At 41.8% G+C, this 19,595-nt stretch overlaps 1 protein-coding gene and 1 long non-coding RNA gene across 12 annotated transcripts in view; one reads left to right on the top strand and one right to left on the bottom strand.

The window, feature by feature from the left end:
• Positions 1-19,595, top strand: part of RPS6KA5 (ribosomal protein S6 kinase A5) — a 190,694-nt gene that overhangs the window by 140,023 nt on the left and 31,076 nt on the right. For all 9 annotated transcript variants that reach the window (XM_078853373.1, XM_078853372.1, XM_073349430.2 and 6 more), the window contains 3 exons: positions 7,135-7,296; positions 11,147-11,272; positions 12,112-12,245. In XM_078853373.1, the coding sequence (XP_078709499.1) occupies positions 7,135-7,296; positions 11,147-11,272; positions 12,112-12,245 (422 nt within the window). The remainder of the gene's footprint in view (positions 1-7,134; positions 7,297-11,146; positions 11,273-12,111; positions 12,246-19,595) is intronic.
• LOC140913305 (uncharacterized) overlaps positions 14,458-19,595 on the bottom strand; it is a 55,493-nt gene continuing 50,355 nt past the window's right edge. For all 3 annotated transcript variants that reach the window (XR_012159527.1, XR_012159528.1, XR_012159529.2), the window contains 2 exons: positions 16,409-16,653; positions 14,458-15,893 (listed from right to left, as the gene is read on the bottom strand). This is a non-coding gene — a long non-coding RNA (uncharacterized LOC140913305). The remainder of the gene's footprint in view (positions 15,894-16,408; positions 16,654-19,595) is intronic.

The raw sequence follows: 19,595 nt of genomic DNA, 5'->3' as shown, positions 1-19,595 counted from the left end.
GGTATTGCCACCCTTCTGCGCTGCCTTCAGAGGTGGGCAGCTGTTGGCTGGGCACCCAACTCTGAAGGCAACTCCTGCCAGGAGCAGTGCAGAAGTAAGGGTGGCAATACCATACCATGCCAGCAGCAGTGCAGAAGTAAGGGTAGCAGTACAATAACTTTGCAACCCTCCACAACTCATTTTTGGGTCAGGACTCCTACAATTACAACATTGTGAAATTTCAGATTTAAATGTCAGAAATAATGAAATTTACAATTTTAAAATTCCCTTGACCATGAAATTGACCAAAATGGACCGTGAATTTGGTAGGACCCTATTCCTAATGCTGTGTATCATGCACATGGCCCTTGCCCATCCCTGCAGCATGTGTGGGCCTCCAGAAAAAGCCTGTATCCTTCTATGCAGCTCTGCCTCAGGCTGCAGCCTAATGGGTATGGGAACCCTCACCCTGCCAGGGAAAGGAGCCCAGATTTCAGGCAACAGCAGAATGGGAATTGGGGCTACTAATCACTAGCCATAAACCCTTGCTCTACCAGGAAAAGGAGCTCAGAGTCTAAAAAGTTGAAAAGGGCCTCTGTGTCCCTCCAGCCCTGCTCGACAGACAGGCGCCACATTAAAACCTTAAGAGCACTTCAGGCATTCTGTGACCAGAACATGAGGATTCCGGAGGGGTAAGTGAAAAATCCCTTCCCATGTTCAAAATGATCCTGATTTACCGAGCAAAGCCCTGAGTGGTGGTAGGTTGCTCCTACAGTATTTATTTGGGTGCTAGCCAACCTGCTGGAGCAGACAGGCAGCATTTCAGGCTTTTGGGGACAATCTAGTGAGCCACTTCTACAATCGAGCTATGTACACCAGTATCCCTCTGAAATTGTGTGGGCTCCATGCTAGGATGAATAATATACTACCTCCCCCTGTAAACAGCCAAGGGAGAAAGTACTATACATGCAACTGTAGGAAAAAAAGGCCCAAACAAATAAAACACAGAACTTTTTCAGGATAGAATGTCAATCAGTTTGGCTTGCAAGGAACTCAATATTAGTGACTATCTGCCCTTTCAAGCATTATTAGATATGTGGTTTCCTATTGATGCCTCCTTTGAGGGCATCATGCGATTCAAAAGAGCACATCTGATTAAACGAAGTGTTAAAACAAAGTTTTATATAAAAACAAAGAAATTTTGTAAATATGGGGAGCCTAAAGTTGGTGCAGCAGAAGCTCCCCCAGTGAAAGACACTGTCACAACTTCAGAAAGGGACTTCCTTCCAAAAGGCCCTAGACTGTAAGAGTGATGACTCACTGCACAGCAATTTCTAAGCCTCACTATAGCCATTCAAGACCAAAGGTCTTTCATATATTTAGTGAGGAAAGTCTGTTTCTTGAAAAACAAGTGACTCATTGTCTAGGAGTGAACCTTTCTGGGACCCAGGTTCTGTCTTGGTCAAACCCTTGATGTGATTTGTGACAAACAATGAATTTGAACTTGTTGGTTACAAGGCAGTCATGTTATGCCCATGAATGGCCATCGCTCATCCTAAATGGATATCTTGTTCATTCAGACTTACAGGTAAAGAGCTTTTTGGGGGAACATTAGAGATATTAATAACTGAGATTAAAAAGAGTCCTCAACCCTCGCTGTCAAAGCTAACATAGCCATCCATTGGTTGCTACCAGCACCAAGGATATCCACGAAGGGACTGTTCCCTGGCAGAGGGGGGAAATCTGGAGCAGAAGCTTCAAAGGGAAGCCAGATAAATTTTCCTCCAAACCAAAAAAAAATCCTCAGCATGACAGACAAAAAGAACCTTTGTGTCTGAAACCTCACAACTCCTGTGCAAGACTCTTCCTTCTGATCCTCCCTCTACCCAGAGTCTTAAGTATTTGGTGGTAGTCACAGCAAGGCACAGGTCTCACATTACACTCTATACTCATACATAAACAACGTGCAAGTCTGAGTCAACTATCTTGGACCAGTCTTGGGTTTTTAATTGCAGTGTAGACATACCACCAGACGCCAAAACAGAGAGGGTTCTTTCTGTAATTTAAACAAAATGATAAAGATTTGCAAAGAACCAAAACTTTATTGCATCAGTCATTTCCTGAGGGTTCATCCAAAGGCTAGGATTGCTAGTGCCAGTCATCAACTTTATCCCCTGAGTGGGTTTCTCAAAATGCGCCTGATGAAATTCCTTCTGAGGACATAGAACCACGCACTTGATGCAATGCAAAATTAGGTATCATTTTCAGATCCAAATTATACTTTGTGGGCTGGTAAATACAAACAACATGCTGAAGCCAACCCTAATTTCATTGTAGACCCTAAAATCTCATAATACGCATCCTTTAAATTCATTACAACATCTCTATCAGGGTGTGTCTTAAAAAAACAACAAACATGGCCATATCGGATAGAACCAGTGCTCCATTGAGTCCAGTATCCAGTGGCTGATTCAGCTGATATCGGTTTAATATGCAAGATACTAGCTAATGGGCAATTATGTACTTGCAGAGGAAGCATGCCACCCCATTAGAGGTTGGCTTATGATTGATTGTTTATATACCTTCCAAAACCAGAGGTCTGTGGCAATGGAAAAAATGTCCTGGGCCAAAAAGAATCTATCTTTGAAGACAGTTCACATAAAGGACACAGAAAAGAGGGAAAGGGAAAGTTGTGGTCCTCCTAGTGCTCCACTGACCCAGAAAGCACTTCGGACTTTCCAGATAGCCAAAGACTTCATGTTTTTCATTCAGAAAACACAGGACTTTTTGAAGCAGTGATTCCATTCATACTGGGTCACACCTGCAGTTAACAGGATGAGCATTGGAAGAGAAGTGTAATTCAGCATGAATTCTCCATTAATTTCTGATAGTTTGGTATCCACACAGAACTCAACCAGGATATTTCATTCGTTAATCTGGTCAAATTTACGTTTCTGGTGTGAGGGGAAACAGCAGGCTCTTTGGGGCAGTGCTCAGCACAGTGTGGCCCTGATCTCTAGATACTATTATAATACAACTATTATAATAAACTCAAAGTTCTGGTGATCTCAGTTACGCTAGTGTTTCTCCAGGAGGTTTGGTTGGAGTCTGATAATCAAGCACCTTAAATGGTTACCAGCCACAGTGGCATTTTGTAGACAGGCACATCAGATTCTATTTTTGAGTATCTGGTGCCCAGTTTAATCACAATGACAAATTCGAGAAGCCTGAGGCTGGTCTTTCTTGTTGCCATTACTTTTGAAAGGCGAGTTTTGAAATTAGTCCCCATATACATACAGGAACCACACTGCTTTTGTCATTAAGAAAAAGGTTATTCTTATAGCTTCATAGAATATCAGGGTTGGAAGGGACCTCAGGAGGTCATCTAGTCCTGCCCCCTGTGCAAAGCAGGACCAATCCCCAACTAAATCATCCCAGCCACGACTTTGTCAAGCCTGATCTTAAAAACCTCTAACGAAGGAGATTCCAGCACCCCCCTAGGTAACCCATTCCAGTGCCTCACCACCCTCCTAGTGAAAAAGTTTTTCCTAATATCCAACCTAAACCTCCCCCACTGGAACTTGAGACCATTACTCCTTATTCTATCATCTGGTACCACTGAGAACAGTCTATATCTATCCTCTTTGGAACCCCCTTTCAGGTAGTTGAAAGCAGCTATCAAATCCCCCCTCATTCTTCTCTTCTGCAGACTAAATAATCCCAGTTCTCTCAGCCTCTCCTCATAAATCATGTGCTCCAGCCCCCTAATCATTTTCGTTGCCCTCCGCTGGACTCTTTCCAGTTTTTCCACATCCTTCTTGTTGTGTGGGGCCCAAAACTGGACACAGTACTCCAGATGAGGCCTCACCAATGCCGAATAGAGGGGAATGGTCACATCCCTCGATCTGCTGGCAATGCTCCTACTTATACAGCCCAAAATGCCATTGGTCTTCTTGGCAACAAGGGCACACTGTTGACTCATATCCAGCTTCTCGTCTATTGTAACCCCTAGGACCTTTTCTGCAGAACTGCTGCCTAGCCACTCGGTCCCTAGTCTGTAGCAGTGCATGGGATTCTTCCTTCCTAAGTGCAGAACTCTGCACTTGTCCTTGCTGAACCCCATCAGATTTCTTTTGGCCCAATCCTCTAATTTGTCTACGTCCCTCTGTATCCTATCCCTACCCTCTAGCATGTCTACCATTCCTTCCAGTTTAGTGTCATCTGCAAACTTGCTGAGGGTGCAATCCACGCCATCCTCCAGATTATTAATGAAGATATTGAACAAAACTGGCCCCAGGACCGACCCTTGGGGCACTCCGCTTGATACCGGCTGCCAACTAGATATGGAGCCATTGATGACTACCTATTGAGCCTGATGATCGAGCGAGCTTTCTATCCACCTTATAGTCCATTCATCCAGCCCATACTTCCTTAGCTTACTGGGAAGAATACTATGGGAGACAGTATCAAAAGCTTTGCTAAAGTCAAGGAATAATACATCCACTGCTTTTCCTCTCATCCACAGAGCCAGTTATCTCATCATAGAAGGCAATTAGATTTGTCAGGTATGACTTGCCCTGGGTGAATCCATGCTGACTGTTCCTGATCACTTTCCTCTCCTCACTTCAAAATTGATTCCTTGAGGACCTGCTCCATGATTTTTCCAGGGACTGAGGTGAGGCTGACTGACCTGTAGTTCCCTGGATCCTCCTCCTTCCCTTTTTTAAAGATGGGCACTACATGAGCCTTTTTCCAGTCATCCGGGATGTCGCCTGATTGCCATGAGTTTTCAAAGATAATGGCCAAAGGCTCTGCAATCACATCCGCCAACTTGTTTAGCACCCTCAGATGCAGAGCATCTGGCCCCATGGACGTGTGCCTGTTCAGCTTTTCTAAATAGACCTAAACCACTTCTTTCTCCACAGAGGGCTGGTCACCTTCTCCCTATACTGTGCTGCCCAGTGCAGTAGTCTGGGAGCTGACCTTGTTCGTGAAGACAGAGGCAAAAAAAGCATTGAGTACATTAGCTTTTTCCACATCCTCTGTCACTAGGTTGCCTCCCCCATTCAGTAAGGGGCTCACTCTTTCCCGTCCTCCTCCTTGTTGCTAACATACCTGTAGAAACCCTTCTTGTTACTCTTAACATCCCTTGCTAGCTGCAACTCTAAGTGTGATTTGGCCTGTTAAGCCTATCTGGTTGCCTGCCATATTTACTATTCTTTCTACACATTGGTATGGTTTGTTCCTGCAACCTCAATAAGGATTCTTTAAAATACAGCCAGCTCTCCTGGACTCCTTTCCCCCTCATGTTGTTCTTTTCAGATAGCTTTCCGTTCAAATAAGTTCATCTCTTCACAATTCTGGGGAAATAGTTCTCCCATCATTTTGTTCAAACCCTTGGAAGGTTGTGGTATAAATGAGTATTCCTACAGCTCTAAAGATATATCTCAAGCATATGATGTACATATGCCAATTGTATCCTGTCCATTTCATTCTTTCCAAACTGCCAAGGCCTTACAGCCTCAAGGTTGCTGCAAGCCAGATGTAAAATCCATGCACTAATTGGCATATTAGGCATTGGAAATCAGTTCACAGAAGCCCTAGAGGAAGGCTGAGGAAGATTTGCATAGCAAATTTTAATTTCTCTTCAGAGATGTCTTTTAATAGGAAGGTGCTACTGAGTTGGTTCCCACATAACTCCTTAGTTTATAAAGCTCTTGCTTTATCTGGAGGCATGTCCATTCTTGCCTGTTGTTAAGCGTAATTTAATTATTATAGTATATCTGCCCCCCTGAGCGCTCCCCTTCTGGAATTTACTGCTCACTATTTCCTATAAGTAATGGATGAGGAGAAAAGCTGTGCAATAGAATGAGAAATTTCTTACTTAATAATTTTCTTTCTGTTAGCAGCTTTTCTCTGAATTCAACCCACCCTGGTAGTCTGGTATAGGGAGACTTACATATATTATCTTAAGGCCAATTTAATATATTAAATCATGTTGTCTTAGTGCTAATAATGGGTTTCCGGACTGTTTCTGCAGCTGTGGAAGAAGTGTTCTGGTGGCCTGAGCTGAAGAATGGAGCTTAATTTTGGGCATTCTAGCAACAAAATTGGACCATCTCCAAATTCCACAGGTGTGGGGGGTGGGGCATTAGTCCATTGGTAATAAATTCAGAGAGAAGCTGCTAACAGAAAATTATCAGGTAAGAAATTTCTCTTTCAATGTGTCATAATTGAGTGAAATCTGAACCATTTTCACTTGAAGACTCAGGTGCTTTTTCTCATTATTTCCTTGCCATATTTCAATTTGCCATTTTTTGCATTAGGCTATAGATTTGTTCAAAGCAATGGTGGGGGAATTATTTTTATAACTGACAGATGTTTACTTTCTTCAAAATTGTGTGGACAGATCCCTGCTCTAAGTGAAGTATTTATCTTCAGCACACAATCAGACTTTTTTTGAGAGCTGTGTCCATATGGCTATGCACAAACGCTACTTAGTTCTTCTGCCTCCAACCTGAGAAATACATAGCCTCAACAGGTTTCAGAGTAACAGCCGTGTTAGTCTGTATTCGCAAAAAGAAAAGGAGTACTTGTGGCACCTTAGAGACTAACCAATTTATTAGAGCATAAGCTTTCGTGAGCTACAGCTCACTTCCTCAGATGCATATCGTGGAAACTGCAGCAGGCTTTATATATACACAGAGAATATGAAACAATACCTACTCCCACCCCACTGTCCTGCTGGTAATAGCTTATCTAAAGTGATCATCAGGTGGGCCATTTCCAGCTGGAAATTGTGCTGGAAATGGCCCACCTGATGATCACTTTAGATAAGCTATTACCAGCAGGACAGTGGGGTGGGAGTAGGTATTGTTTCATATTCTCTGTGTATATATAAAGCCTGCTGCAGTTTCCACGATATGCATCTGAGGAAGTGAGCTGTAGCTCACGAAAGCTTATGCTCTAATAAATTGGTTAGTCTCTAAGGTGCCACAAGTACTCCTTTTCTTATAGCCTCAACAGTTCTTCCTGACTTCAATAAGCAGTGAATAGGGGCTGTTTCAATTTCAAAATATTAATCTCTCCTTTTAATATGTCTGTCTTGTTAAATTTACATTTTGATTCAAAGTTCATTTGTTATTTCTGGTTTAGAAAATAAACTGGGATGATTTAGCTGCCAAAAAAATACCAGCTCCGTTTAAACCTGTAATCCGGGATGAGTTGGATGTTAGTAACTTTGCAGAGGAGTTTACGGAAATGGATCCCACATACTCTCCTGCAGCCACACCACAGACTTCAGAGAGAATATTTCAGGTAATTGTAGATTACAACTCTCTTAAAATATACATTTCTCACATGTATGGCCAGATTTTGTCCTTGCCATGTGTGTTTGTGATTGCCATTGAAGTTACTGGGAGTTGAATGCAGAATCAATGGTCAGAACTGGATCATTAATGTAGTTTTAAATTATGCTATGTTACACCTTTTATATAAATCTTTCTTGAGGGTAGAAATTGTGAATTATTAGTAGAGTTGATAGTTTAATAAACAGCCACTGTTACACTCTTGTACACTTTTTATTATATAATACATGTTTCTCACTTAACCACTGTGTTACATATGAAAAATTAGATTTGATTAGTATCGTTTTTGGGCCCAATCCCTAAGGAAGTCAGTGTCAAATCTCTTGTTGATTTCAATGGGACAGGATCAGGTCTATTACATAAGGAAATATCTTTGCTACCAGATTCTTTTAACCAAATACAGAAGCAAATTAATCTATTTGATAACTGAATTCTGGTTTTGTCTGATTATTCATATGTACAAATTAGGGCTGTTGATTAATCACAGTTAACTCATGTGATTAACTCAAAAAATTAATCGTGATTAATCGCAGTTTTAATCACACTGTTAAACGAGAGAATACCAATAGAAATTTATTAAATATTTTAGATATTTCTGCATTTTCATATATATCTTGTATTCTGTGTTGTAACTGAAATCAAAGTATATATTTTGATTACAAATATTTGCACTGTAAAAATGATAAAAGAAATTGTATTTTTCAATTCACCTCATACAAGTACTGTAGTGCAATCTCTTTGTCCTGAAAGTACAACTTACAAATTTAGATTGTTATATAACTGCACTCAAAAACAAAACAATGTAAAACTTCAGAGCCTACAAGTCCATTCAGTCCTCCTACTTGTTCAGCCAATCGCTAAGACAAACAAGTTTGTTTACATTTACGGGAGATAATGCTGCCCTCTTCTTATTTACAATATCACCAGAAAGTGAGAACAGGCATTTGCATGGCACTTTTGTAGCCAACATGGCAAGATATTTACGTACCAGATATGCTAAACATTCGTATGCCCCTTCATGCTTTGGCCACCATTCCAGAGGACATGCTTCCGTGCTGATAACTCTTGTTAAAAAAAAAGAGTTAATTAAATTGTGACTGAACTTCTTGGGGGAGAACTGTACGTCCCCTGCTCTGTTTTACCCACATTCTGCCATATATTTCTTGTTATGGTAGTCTCAGATGATGACCCGGTATAACATGTTGTTCGTTTTAAGAACACTTTCACTGCAGATTTGACAAAACGAAAAGAAGGTACCAATGCGAGATTTGTAAAGATAGCTACAGCACTTGACCCAAGATTTAAGAATCTGAAGTGCCTTCCAAAATCTGATAGGGACAATGCTTTCAGAAGTCTTAAAAGAGCAACACTCCTATTCAAAAACTACAGAACCCAAACCACCAAAAAAGAAAATCAATCTTCTGCTGGTGGCATCTGACTCGGATGATGAAAATGAACCTGCGTCGGTTCGCACTGCTTTGGATGGTTTTCGAGCAGAACCCTTCATCGGCATGGACACGTCCTCTGGAATAGTGATTGAAGCATGAAGGGACATATGAATCTTTAGCGTATCTGGCACGTAAATATCTTGAGACGCCGGCTGCGACAGTGTCATGAGAACACCTGTCCTCACTTTCAGGTGAAATTGCAAACAAGCAGCGGGCAGCATTATTGCCTGCAAATGTAAACAAACTTCTTTGTCTGAACGATTGGCTGAGCAAGTAATAGGACTGAGTGGACTTGCAAGCTCTAAAATTTTACATTGTTCTATTTTTGAATGCAGTTTTTTTGTACATAATTCTATATTTGTAAGTTCAACTTTCATGATAGAGATTGCAGTATAGTACTTGTATTAGATTAATTGAAAAATATTATTTATTTTGTCTTTTTACAGTGCAAACACTTGTAATAAAAAATAAAGTGAGCACTGTACACTTTGTATTCTGTGTTGTAATTGAAATCAATATATTTGAAAATGTATAAAACCTTGAAAAATATTTAAATAAATGGTATTCTATTATTGTTTAACAGTGCAATTAATCGCATAATTACTCTTTTTAATTGCTTAACAGCCCGAGTACAAATTAGTCTTAATGATAATTAATTGTTTTTGCCTTACTTGTGGATCTCCCATTTCCTCGGGGGGAGGGGAAGAGATGAAGAAGAAGGGGAGGGTCACCCATCTTCAATACACTGTACTGTATCTCAAGCCATATGGAAATCCTCTGTGCAGTAGCATAGCCAGGGAGAGAGTGGGGGGAGCGCCCGCTCCCCCTCTGAGCACAAGAATCATCTTTTTAATTTCTAGGCGCCTTTTTAAACTTTTACGCACCCGGCGGTGCTCCAGCTCCTCGGCGGCGGAGGCCTTCAGTGCCACCAAGGACCCAGAGCGCCACCCGGTGAGTACAAGCGGGTGGCACCTTTTTTATGTCTGCTGCCCCTGTTCGCGCCACATAGCTATACCGCTGATTCTGTGGGTGCAGTGAGGAGAAGGTAGAGGTAAAAACTTGCAGATTTTTGTCCCTCTGGCCCTGGGCCTATAGATGTTTCCACAGAAGACGGGAATCCACCAATACACTGTCCACACAGGTGAAAAATACTTTAACATTTTTTTCTTATTGTGCTTTCTGCAGTTGGAATTCTTCCTATTTGTAATGATTTGAGCTCTTACAATATTTCAGGATGGGAATAATTTTCAGGAGCACCGAAAAGATGTTTTTAAAGATTCAGCGAGATTTAGATGCATTTGAAAATTTTATCAGACACCTTATAATTCTTTTTGGTCACATATTTCATTTATATCTTTGAATTTACTTTAAGTTGTGTTCTTTAAAGTATGTGTCTATTATGAACATAAATGAATGCCATTTTCAACATGTAGTCCACTGGGAAATTGAAAAAGAATAGGATATTATATTTTAATGGTTTGTGTGGTATTAAATAACTGTCAATTTTTGTAGACTTTAATATCTGTTTTCCAAAAGGTTAATTTCACTTATTTTCCAAATACACAAAATAAAATTACTTAAGAAAAAATATTGATCAAACAAGCACTTTAAATATACACTGTGGGGAAATTAGATTTTTAAAAATCCTACACAGTAAGGTCACTATTATACCTGTAGTCTTGGATATATTATTATTTACAGGGAATTAACCTTCCCTGTTTATGAAGTATCCATACTGTTTTATTTTAAGTGATTTTATTTGCTTAGTCAGTTAGAGAAATCCAACTTCTTTGGATATATATCCACCAAAAATACATCAACATTATAATATTTCCATGTGCTACAAATCACATTCAACATATTTACCTTAAATTTTAAATATTTATTTGAATTTCTTGTAGATCTAGATATATTGAACATATTAACTGAAGATAACTCCCCTAACAATGCAGCACACCATTTTTGTTTTGCCATTTAGAGCAATTTTTAGACATATGCCCCATCACGCTGTAAACTTACCTGATACCTTAACTATAGGTGTCTTGAGAAGCTAGCCAGTTTGAAGTATGAACCTGTGTCACCAATGAAAAAGAACTGAATCTGTGAGTCAGATTTGCTGAACATTTTTTTTACACAATCTCTTATTTTTAATTTTTTTTTTAAAGAAAAGAAGATTGTATAACCTCTTTCAGGAAGGCACTTTTCTATTGATTTAAAATGAAGTTGCATCTTTACCTTGAATATAATAACATTTACCCATCTTTCAGTTGATTACTTTTTACTGTCTGCCTTATGATATGCTATATAGACAACCTCAAGACTTTACATTTATCTTCTGTCTTTGTTCTGTAGGGATATTCTTTTGTTGCTCCTTCTATCTTGTTCAAGCGCAATGCAGCCACAGTAGATCCTGTTCAATTTCATATGGGAGTTGAAAGACCTGGAGTTACAACTATTGCCAGAAGTGCTATGATGAAGGTAATGATAATATCTAAATAAAAATAACCCTTGATAATTTGAAGATGCTCATGATTTACAAGGTAATAATCTTATTTTAGGCTAAATAAATTCTGAATCCAGAGGCTGAAGTACTAATTAGTTGTTGAGAAGTAATTTACAGTCATTATGCAGTTATCTGCTCTTTGTCTGGTCATGGATCTTCCGCCAATTAGAGCATTCAGTTTACATACTATACAGTTAAGAAATAACTTGAGTCCAACCTTGAAAAACTGTTGTTAAAAATCACAACAGTGACACACCCTTACCAGCAGAAGAGCAATGAAAATATTAACAATACTTTTACTCAACTGTCAAAATGGTACTCACCCTAGGTAAGTAGATGTTTTCAAAGCTGCTCCGGTTATTAACTCGCATCTCTCTTTCTAGGATATGTCTGCCTATATTTGCATAGATAGATACAGCTAGAAATAGATTCTGTATGATAACCATCATTGTGGTGTCTCCAAATAACCACACAGTTCGTGGATCAATATCTGTAAATCATCCCTGACACTGTCTAAATATTTTTGTAGCTCAAGCTATTCTGATAGTAAATTTAATTTCAGAATTTTTGTTTAAAGTGTCTTAAATATGTGTGTATTCTCTGCACCATTAGAGAAGTTTATGTATATAATTACACATTATTATTATCAGACAGTCTCAATTTATACTATGTTGTTTACCAAAATGAGATCGCTTTTGAAACTGTATATTTGGATCTTTAAATGCAGATGAATAATTATGACCAAAATGTATTGTGTCTTTGACTGTGTACCAAAAGTATTACATAGAACTAAATACAGTCAGTTTCATGACAGGACTCTCCATTTTATCATCACTATGAACTGGATCTGAAAGAGAAACCACTGGGAGAAGGAAGTTTTTCCATCTGTCGAAAGTGTTTACACAAGAAAACTAGCCAAGAATATGCAGTAAAAATAATTAGCAAAAGGTATACGTATTTACTAAGACAATAAAAACTTTTTTTTTTGCTTAGTATCACCAATGAACTAGAATAATATTCACTGAATTTTGCATGTGAAAAAAATGTTGGTTTAAAACATCAGTTTTCGTTTGAGAATTCAAAAGGCATCATATGGTAATATGAATTTTTTTAACTGGAAGATTTTGAAGTTTGGGGCTAACTTGTAGAATGGGATAAAGAGGAAAGAAACATCCATAATACTTTTCTTGTGCAGATTTGTTCCCAGTTGTTCTGTGCCCCCGTTACATTCCTCTCCCAGCAGAATAGTTTGTTGGGTCCTCTCAGAGTCTGTGGATCAATCTGGGATCTTTAGAAGGTCAGGGCCATCTGAATGGTAGTCCATGGTAGCTTACCCTGCACCCCAGTTGGCTTCCAAGCAGCATAAAGCCAGTGGCTGATCTGGGGATCCCCAGCATGGATTCAGAGACAAGCACAAAGTTAATATCTCAGGCTGTATTAACTTTCTGTGAGAAGCTCAACTAGGCCAACGAGGGATGATGTGTATCCCTTTCCTGACTCACTGTGGGGCCCAGGACAAGGGAAACACTTCTGTGGGGGCAGCTGATCTACTTTCTGTGATCCTCTGATTCCAGAATTCTAGTGGCAGATGAATTAGAATGAATGGAAATCTTGATTGATTGATTTATTTTTTCAATGTGTTGTTACCTTCCTTTCCTCAGCGTTCACTGAAACAATTGTGCATATCAGTTTGTAGACTGCTTGCAAGGAAGGAAAGGGTTGGGAAAGTGTGAATATTTAGTAACCAAATAGATAGATGATGACCACTTTGGCATCATGACTCTCCCCAGTCTATTTGGCTGTACCTCTTTCTGCAAATATTGGAGGCAGTTCAAACTTGTCCTTGAGGCTCTGGGATTTGACTACACCCCTTATGCCTGCATGCCAGGTTCTTTGTATTAGTTGTTGCAAACAGGGCATTAGTTCAGTGCTCCTTATCCATTCATTTACTAGCTTTTAAAGTCGACTCTGGTGGTAGTGAGCAACATCTTTTTCTCTACTCTTTCCTTTCCCTTACAGGACCAAACTTTCAGGGGCTTTGTCCCTAGATAGGATCATAATAATGAGTTCCTTCTTGTTATTTCTCTCCCCACCCCCCAAGTATGCCAGAGCAGGCTGGAGCAAGCTGAAGGTAAGAGTTGGTCCACCTGCAAAGATTACTGGCAGCTTTTTATGGAGCTCAGAAACTGGAGAGCTTGTTGGGACTTCTGTTTCTCCGATCACCACTTACACATGCCACACTCCCCAACAACTCCCTTCCTCAGTCAAGACTCCCCTGAATAGACCTCTATAAATATGGGTCAGTCCTTTTCAGCTCTTGGGATTAACCAAACTGGATTCCCCTCACACGCTCATTATTCTTCAAGGATAAGTCTAAAACTCCTGAACCTCTTGAGTCGATCTCCTATAAAGGGAAAAGCTCCAGGGTCCTATTCTAGGTCCACATGTGAATAATTGAGTCACATGGTAAAGACTTTGGCATATTTTCAGACTTTTCTTCCTAAGATGCAGATCTAGGCCCCCTTAGGGATGTTCTCCCTATGCTTCTTCTAGTTACATTTTAGATGATGAGGTGCATGATCATCCCCACTGTACCCCCCACCTCTCCCAAAAAGTTCCCTTCCCTAACAAGGGAAATCACCCTTTTCCTTCAAAGGGAAAGCACAAGAGAAAAGCAAAGAAGTGCTTAAAATTCTCATCTTCCTGACACAGTAGCACAGGGGTGGGCAAACTTTGGCCTCTTGGCCACATCTGGCCCATCAGACCTTTTAATCCATCCCTCAGCTCCTGCCGGGGAGCAGGGTCGGGGGGCTTGCCTGGGAAGCAGCCAGCATGACCCCCTCCCCCCCACGGGTCCTAAGTAGTATGTGGAGGTGCGGCCAGGTAGCTCTGCATGTTGCCCTATCTGCAGGCGCCGCCCCCGCAGCTCCCATTGGCCACAGTTCCCGGCCAGTGGGAGCTGCGGGTGCGGCACCTGCAGACAAGGCAGCGTGAAGAGCTGCCTAGCTGTGCCTCCACGTAGGAGCCGGAGGGGGGACATGCTTCCGGGAGTTGCTTGAGGTAAGCACTGCCCAGAGCCTGCACCCCTGACCGGCCCGCCCCCGCCCCCTGCACCTAAATCTCCTGCCCCAGCCTCACCCCCCACCCCTCAACTCCCTGCCCCAGCCTGGAGCCCCCTCCAGTACCGTGAACTCCTCATTTCTGGCCCCATCTCAGAGGCTGCACCCCTAGACGGAGCCCTCACAACCCTCCTGCACCCCTACCCCCAATTTCTTAAGCATTCATGGCCCACCATACAATTTCCATACCTCGATATGGCCCTCAGGCCAAAAAGTTTGCCCACCCCTGCACTAGCACCTCTCCCTAAAAAGGAGAAGTCTTGGCTTTGGTTCATAATAAACTGTAAAACCAGAGAAATGAAAGGTTCTTTCCCCCAGACATGTATACAACTAAGGGGAAGAAAGTGGTAGCTAAAGGAAAAGAATGAGCAATTAAAGCCTGTAGCAAATATCTCCCAGTCAGAACTAAAACAGAATTTGTTATTCCCCTCCAGCCTCCTCAGAAGAAATCATTAGGATGGTATGGAAAACGCTGACAAAGGGGAAAGTCTCATTAGATAAGCCCAGGGTCTTAGAATCCAATTTTTTTCTTTTTATGCTCCTTGAGATTGATGTGGCAGTGGACATGGTCATTCCTGCTGGGGTGATTTCTTCTCAAACAACCCCACTCACAAGAAGATAGAAACCACCCTTAGAAGGTTGCTCTTATAGTTTCACTGACAATCATGCTTTGTTAGAGCTAAAATCACAGACGGTCATGTGCTTTGTTAGTGCAAAGACATAAAAAGCCTTGATCCTCAGAATCATGATGAATTCAATAGAGCACTAAAGAAAATATCTCTAGTTACTGCATTCATGATGGACAAATCCATACTCTACATAAAGCAGGCAGCAAAAGTTGTGGCAGCAAACTCAGAGGTCAGGTGCCAACTCTGGTTTAAACTCTACAGTAGATAAGTAAATCATCTGTGCCACACAATTCTGAAGAAGGATTCTTATTCAGGGAGAAGATTGGTAATGTGGTAGTTGTATACACATCAGCCCAGGCATTTAATCTCCGCTCCAGTTAAGTCTGAGAAGGACTACAAGTGCTGATACAAAGGCAGAAGCTCCTTTCGGTCCTACCCATAGCAAATGTAGCAGAGAAGTGACTCTGATTCCTGGTTAAAATCTGGGCCTGAAACACTAGATGAAAGCCCAAATCAGGAAAGTGGTTCAATCCCTGCTTCTAGCCCAAATAGCCAATATGTCAACAACTGGGCCCATCACCATCCAGTTGTTCTTTAAATGTATTACAAATCCAGGTACAAAGCAAAGAGGGGGTCATCTGGGTTACTACTTGCGAGCTTCCCAATTTCTTATCACCCTGTTGTCTACCTAAGAGTATAAGATAGGTGCAAAGAGAGCCAGAATCTTCATATTGCTGGAAAGGTTCAACAAAATCCAGACACCGATCTCTGAGGTATCATGGAGCTGCATGTCATTGATCCATCTTTCCTGTGACTCCTAAGTCTTCTGGTCTCATGCCTAGAGATTCCTGTAATGAGAAGACAATATAAGACAACGTCAGATATTCTTCTTAAGAGCCTGGAATCGCTCTCAACAGCAAATGAAAAGTAAAATGAAAAGACCATCCAAAGTGGTTCAGTTTGTCACTTGCTGGTTTCAGGAAACTCGCGTGATAATAGGGTCTTTCCTCCACAATTCATACCTCAAAATCCTGGCCATAAGTGACACCCTTTCATTTTGAAAAGCACAAATTGGGAACCACAATATATATAGGGGACATGTTCAAGGTCAAAAAGGATCCAACTTGTGATCCATCAACTCCTTTATAAATCAATACAGACCTGACCTTCTCTCTGCAGAAGCAACCTTTGGCGGGAATGTTCTTCAAGCAGTTGCCCAAAGATAGATTCACATTAATTTTGAGGAAAAAAGGAACACTCTTCTATCTTCTCTCCATCCCTCCAATTTTTTTCATACTGCTAGCTATGTCCCACATGTCTTGGATTCAGGGAGCTGTCGGTATAGAATGAAAAAAATTGTTACCTGATGATTCTTCTTCGAGTGATGTCCCTGTGGTTTCTCCATTTCAGATGTTGGTGTGTCCCGGCACTGTTGATCAGAGATTTTCAGTAGCAGTGTCTGTCTAGGATGCATGTGCACAGTAGTCGTCTTGTGGTGCCTTCGGTGCCTCATCTAGCATACATGCGGTCCAACCCCTTCAGTTCCTTCTCAATCGTCCCTGGCCTGAGACAGAGCTCCATGGCGATGTCCCAATGTCTCTCTCAAACCTTGACAAATATAATTAGAAATAGTGTTAGCTTTTTCCTAGTATAGTTAGTTTAGTTTAGTTTAGGCAGTTCAATTTTTTTTTTCTTTTCCTCAGAGTGGGGAACACTTAACCTGATTCAACAATGCGTGGTTCCCAGGCTTTAAGAAATGCGGGTCTTGCCACAAAGCTATGCCCATCTCAGAAAGCTATTCTCTCCGTGTTGACTGCCTTGGTGATTTGCACATTCCCCAGAAGTGCACTCACTGCAGCAATTTGAAAGTGAGGGCGAGGCGTGATTGAGACCTCCATCTAAAACTTATTCTGATGGAGAAATCTCTCCAACCGGCCTCTATTCCAGGATAACAGACCCCTTCCACAGAGGAGTCCCTGGGCACATCCACTTCAACTAAGGACAACACTCAGTCCTCTAAAAGATTGAGGTAAAGAGCCATGACCTCTCCGCCGAGAGAGCTGTATAAAAAGAAACCGTCATCTGCCAGGTTGCTGTCCTCGGTGCTGATCAACCCCTGGGTGAGCACTTTGAGGCATGGGGAACCTCCGGCACCATCTGCACTGGGACCTCTGCTGAGCCCCATCAGAAGGACAAGGAGTCGAGGCACAGATCTAAGATGCCTCCTCCCCTATGGCACTGACCATCAGTACTGATGGCACCAACATCACCGCAGAAATTCCTGCAACAAAAAGATATCATGGTCTTTTCCATATCACAGTCCCTGCTCTTCAGCACCATTGGCTCCCCTGAGCATACAGCATCGGACCAAGCAGTATCACCTACCACCCCACCATTCTCCAGCAAAGATGACGATGACCAGAAAGAGGGTGTCTTCTCTTCAGACCATTCCTCACCTACAGAACACAGACCACCTTGGGAACCCATGAAATCAAAGGTCCCTTATAGACATGCAACCATGTTACAGGTAATCATGGATTTGCCCACCTATGCCCTACTGCAAGCAGTGGTCATCTCGGGATCCATGGGCAGCATACAGGACTCATTACAACAGACCCTCAAATCCACCCAGAGGTGAAATCAGATCACCATCCTCCATAATGGAGATCTCGGAAGCCCAGGCGGTAATGGGAGATGCGAGGGAAGAGGGCATCAAGCAGGACATAACTCTTCTTCATCACCAGAGGAAGCATTAATGCTCCCACCACAGCAGACGATTTCAAATAGTTCCAAGAACTGTTCAAAAGGGTAGCTCAGAGTCAGGACACCCATCACAAACTCCTCCAAATTCTACAGACGTAGCTGATGTCTAAAATAGCGTTGTCATGAATGACGCCATCATGGAACTGGCGGAGACAGTCTGGCAAACACCAGCTACTGTCCCACTAGCATGCAAGAGGGCAGATGGGAAGTACTACATGCCCACCAAGGGTATGGACTTCCTTTTTTCCCATCTACCACCCAACTCCTTAGTAGCAGAGGCCGCAAATCAGTGTGGCAAACAACCACACTACAGGTGCACTCCCCAGGACAAGGAATACAAGAGATTCAATCTCTTCAGTCCGAGGGTCTATTCTTTGGTGACACTACAAGTGGTAAATTACAGTGTGCTCCTAGCCAAGTATGAGCATGATAATTATGGCAAGCTGAACGAATTTATTAATGACCTCCTAGAGGAAGGGCTTGCAAAATTCAAAGCCATACTAACTAAGGGACAGCTGGTTGCCAGAACAGCACTACAAGCATCCCTGGACATAGCGGACACGAAGGTGAGAACAGCAGTCAGAGCTGTAGTAATGCACAGAGCATCATGACTGCAATCTTCAGGGATTCCAAAAGATCTCCAAGTGAAAGGGGAGGATCTCCCATTTGACAGAAAAGCCTTATTCTACCAAAACAGACAAGGTCCTCCACTTGATAAAAGATTCCTGAATGACTCTTCATACTCTCGGTATACATACACCTGCCACGAAACAGAGACGTTACCAGCCATACCAATGAAACAGACACATACTTCCAACCTCAGCAACAACAAGAATATGAACCCCAAAGTCAATGACCACTACCAATACAGAGTCCTACCTTTCGGCCTTTCCCTTGTGGGAGTAGTGGCACACTTCCTCAAACAAGGAATAATCATTTTCCCATATCTAAGCTGTTTACTAAAAGGGCCTACCCGCTTAGACGCAATAGACAACTTTCAGAGGACTATCACTCTCTTCTGGAAGGTAGGGTTACAAATAAACAAAAAGCGACCCTAGGTCCCATACAACAATTGGACTTCATCAGGGCTCGCCTCGACTATGGAGGCCAGGGCATCATTACCGATGAACAGATTCATAACTCTGACCAATCTTATCTAGGTAGTCACGACTAGCCCACAAATATTGGCATGAACCTGTCTACAACTATTAGATCACACGGTGGCCATGACTTTTGTGGTAAAACACGCAAGACTAAACATGTGCTGCCTACAAGGTTGGCTGAGTTCAGTGTACATATCAAGCAAACACAACCTGAACAGAAGCCTAACACTGCCATTAAAAGTACTGGAATCTCTACAGTGGTGGACAAGAATGGAGAATGTATGCACAACAGATGCCTCGTTGATAGGCGGGGCACCCATCTGAACGAGCATATGATCCAAGGGAGGTAGTCATTTACCAAGACCCAACTACACATTAACCTACTAGAATTATGCGTGGTGTACAATGCCTGTCTTCACTTCCTCCCACCGATAAATTACGAAACAGTATGCGTGATGACCAACATTCATTGCATGTTCTATATAAATTGACAAGGAGGAGCCCACTCTCACTCAGTATGCATCGAGGCCATGAAGCTGTGGAACTGGTGCATAAATCACAATATAAATGTCGCAGTCTTCTACCTCCCGGGTGCCAGAATATGATGGCGGATACACTGAGCAGATAATTTTCTCAGGACCAGGAATGGTAAATGAACAGCAAAGTCCTACTGTACATATTTCA

Source organism: Lepidochelys kempii, chromosome 6 (genome assembly GCF_965140285.1).
Source record: "Lepidochelys kempii isolate rLepKem1 chromosome 6, rLepKem1.hap1, whole genome shotgun sequence".
Taxonomy (NCBI): Eukaryota; Metazoa; Chordata; order Testudines; family Cheloniidae; genus Lepidochelys; species Lepidochelys kempii.
The sequence above is the reverse complement of the archived record's forward strand: the minus strand, read 5'-3'. Positions and strand labels throughout refer to the sequence as shown.